This window comes from Sinocyclocheilus rhinocerous, unplaced genomic scaffold (assembly GCF_001515625.1).
Source record: "Sinocyclocheilus rhinocerous isolate Xijiao unplaced genomic scaffold, SAMN03320098_v1.1 scaffold7904, whole genome shotgun sequence".
Lineage (NCBI taxonomy): Eukaryota > Metazoa > Chordata > Actinopteri > Cypriniformes > Cyprinidae > Sinocyclocheilus > Sinocyclocheilus rhinocerous.
This window is the reverse complement of record NW_015657536.1, coordinates 18360-22289: the sequence shown is the minus strand read 5'-3', so window position 1 is coordinate 22289 and position 3930 is coordinate 18360. Positions and strand designations below refer to the sequence as shown.

Genomic DNA, 3930 nt, shown 5'->3' with positions numbered 1-3930 from the left:
CCTTCTAGCCTTAACCAAGTTTCAGGGGCGTATAAGAAATGTATTTAAAAAAAAAGCATCACCGTGATCGGAATATTTTATAGCAGTTGTCTACTTTGTTAAATCAGTGTTCACTTTTATGTCCTTTCACGTCATATTCTTTATTTTTGTACTATTTTTATGTAATAAAAAAAACAACGTTTTTTGTCATTTCACTTTGTATTTCTCTCTTTTAATTATTTTGATGTACTGAAAATAAAATTAAACAGTTTTTCATTCATTTCAGGACTGATGGAAGAGAGCGAGGAAAGTGAAGAACTGAGTGAGGTGGAGGAGAAACCTTTGAGTTGCTCAAAGACTAAAAATAAATTTTTAAAGGAAAGTAGAGCCAAGAAATCTTTCACATGCACTCAGTGTGGAAAGAGTTTCACAAACAAACATAATCATGAGCTTCATGTGACAGTTCATACTGGAGAGAAGCCGTTCACATGTGATCAATGTGGGAAGAGTTTCATGTACAAAGAAAGTCTTAAGATTCACATTAGAGTTCACACCAGAGGGAGGCCATTCACATGTAATGAATGTAGCAAAACATTTCTTAGGGCATCTGACCTGAAGACACACATGACTGTTCATACGAAAGAGAAGCCACATTCATGTTCTGTGTGCGGAAAGAGTTTTTCAAGGCTGCAATGTTTATATACACATGAGAAAATTCATATTGGTGTTAGAGCTCATATGTGCTGTGAGTGTGGAATGACATTTATTCATGTGAATCATTTAAAACAGCACCAGAGAATTCACACTGGAGAAAAACCTTACAAGTGTTCACACTGTGACAAGAGATTTAGTCGGTCTTCAAATCTGAAAGCACATGAAAGGATCCACAATGGAGAAAAACCTTACATGTGTTCACACTGTGACAAGAGATTCAGTCAGTCAGAAAGTTTGAAAGCACATGAGAGGATCCACACAGGAGAGAAACCGTACACGTGTGATCAGTGCAGGAAGAGTTTCACTGTTAAAAGTCACCTGAAGCCACACATGAGGATCCACACTGGAGAAACACCTTACATGTGTTCACACTGTTCCTTGCGCTGGATGGTGACATCACTAGGCTGCAGATTCTGATTGGCTACAGTGTCTGGTGGGGAGGAGCCTGTGGTAGAGAAGTTATACTGTCATTCTTCTCATTGGAGGTCAAGACTAAGAAAATAACAAAATGTTCATGTTTCATAATCAAACATTAAAAATGATTTTGCTAAGTGTGTAAATGAGTCTTAAACTAGAACTGTGTAATATTTATTTCCACTTGAATGAACACTACTGCAATCCTTTAAAAAAAAAAATCTAAATCAGTATGAAGGTATTTTGTGTCTTTATTTAAACAAATCGGTGCTCTCTGACAATTTGATACAAGTGATACTTTAATTTGATACTCCTGTAGCATCCGTGCAGCATCATTGTAGTACAATGTCTGATAATTCTGCTTGAAATTAACTGTCTTGGCTAATTCGTCTGTCCGCAAAAAATATAGAGCTGAGTATCATCAGCATAACAGTGAAAGCTAACACCATGTTTCCTGATGATATCTCCAAAGGATAACATGTAAAACATGAAAATCAACGGTCCCAAAAAATATAGAGCTGAGTATCATCAGCATAACAGTGAAAGCTTAACACCATGTTTCCTGATGATATCTCCAAAGGATAACATGTAAAACATGAAAATCAACGGTCCTTGTACTGAGCCTTGTGGTACTCCATACTGCACTTGTGATATGATACCTCTTCACAGTGCACACACAGGTTTGTTTCACTATAACAACATCTCATAGCATAGGCTTTCACTATTTTATGTCAGGTTTATAATACTTTTTATGATACTTTTTATCTAAAATAACCAGGTGTTGGCTGTTTGCGCTGTGCCGATCGATCGTTATATAACATCAAAGTACCGTGAGAGCTATAGAGAGCAGTCCAGGTGCAAAGGCCAAGCAGAATGAGGCAACTGAAAGGGCCTGCAAGTCTCCTACTCTTTTCACTGAGGTTAATGTTAGCAACAGAACCACTTAAAGGTTAGAAACTCCTCTTATGCTGACTCCAAAGGCTCAAATGGGGCATCTGATAAACCTATAGAAAGGACTTTATAAATATCACAGGGAAAGGAATCTTGTTGAACAGATAGGCCTCAGATGTCTGGCACCACATACAAAACAAGATACTGGAGCTGCTTTTAAGTCTTATTTGTATGCCCTTCCCTCACTATCTTCTCTCCATCTTAATTACATAGATATATGCTTAGATATTCTTATGCCCACTACTGGCAGAACCCTTAAGATATATGTTTAAATGGAATGCCCTAAGCCCTTGATCACTTGAAATCCCCTGCTTGAAGTGTACATATCGAGTAGACTCGCTTCCTCTGCTAATAGCGGTGTTTTGACACAATCTGTATTGTTAAAAGCGCTATATAAATAAAGGTGACTTGACTTGACTTGACTCTGTCAAAATCGAGGGGTCAAGAGTCTGTCCAAATAAACTTCCCTCACCTACATGACAAAGTTGAATGCACTTCAGGATGGCGGCAGGTATTCCCCCAAGGTGAAATGGTTAGTATAGTTCAAGAGTGTATGTCTAAAAGCGGAGTTAGATGCAGCATTGGGAAAGATTCCCTAATGAGGCACACCCAGTAGGCACATGCCCAGCAGCAAAAGCTGCCACTTATACATACTTAAGTGTACCAGGGGTCAACCCTACTGACAACCCCTCTTAGAGAAACTCCAGCACTGGAATAAGCGGACAGTGTAATGGGTTTAGTCACGCTGCACCAAGATTAAAAGAGTTGCCACTTCAAAGCATACAGTCCCCTTGTGAAGGCAGCTCTAGCATTGAGAATGGTTTCAACAGCCTCAGTCGAGAGACCAGACTTTAGAAGTGGGTCCCCCTCAGAGGCCAACCCACAGTTTCAATATCACGGGTCAGTGGTGGCCAGTAAAGGCCAGTCTGAGACAGAATTTCAGGAGAGGTATTAGACTCTACAGCACAGTTTCACCATCCAGCTAGGTTCATCAACAATTACCCCATCAAGTTCTGTCAAAAATCTTTGGCGTAATCTTTGATGACCAGCTGACCTTCAAGGACTACACTGCAAAGACAGCTTGATCATGCAGGTTTGCATTGCACAACATCAGGAAGATCAGGCCCTTCCTAACAGAACGAATTTCAGGAGAGGTATTAGACTCTACAGCACAGTTTCACCATCCAGCTAGGTTCATCAACAATTACCCCATCAAGTTCTGTCAAAAATCTTTGGCGTAATCTTTGATGACCAGCTGACCTTCAAGGACTACATTGCAAAGACCGCTTGATCATGCAGGTTTGCTTTGCACAACATCAGGAAGATCAGGCCCTTCCTAACAGAACATGCTGCACAATTTGTTGTCCAAGTGCTTGTCATTTCTAGGCTGAACTCCTGCAATGCTTTTCTGGCTGGACTTCCATCATGCACAATCAATCCTCTACAAATGATTCACAATGCAGCAACACGCCTGGTCTTAAATGAGTCCAAGAGAGCTCATGTCACACCTCGCTTTATCTCTTTACACTGGTCACCGGTTGCAGCTCGCATCAAGCTCAAGACATTGATGCTTGCGTATAGAACAGCCAAGGGCTCAGCACACTCCTACTTCAACTCACTCTTATGAGTCTACACCCCCTCCACTACAAGTGAGCGACGCCTCGTGTTACCATCACAGAGGCATAAAATCAGTTTCCAAAACCTTTCCATTCACATTCCTTGCTGATCTTCCCACCACCATCCAGAATGACGAATTCATGACAATATTCAAGCAACAGCTGAAAACTCATCTCTTCCATCAACATTTGACTACATCTTAATAAAAAAAACTATGCTTTCACTTTTACTCACCCTGTTCTAGCTCGTACTGAA

At 40.3% G+C, this 3930-nt stretch overlaps 1 protein-coding gene across 1 annotated transcript; it reads left to right on the top strand.

Moving 5' to 3' along the window:
- The first annotated feature begins 270 nt into the window (after positions 1 to 270).
- On the top strand, positions 271 to 1110 carry LOC107721249 (gastrula zinc finger protein XlCGF7.1-like). The gene has a single exon (XM_016529179.1). It carries the CDS (start codon positions 271 to 273, stop codon positions 1108 to 1110), a length of 840 nt encoding a protein of 279 aa, XP_016384665.1.
- Positions 1111 to 3930: the final 2820 nt, after the last annotated feature.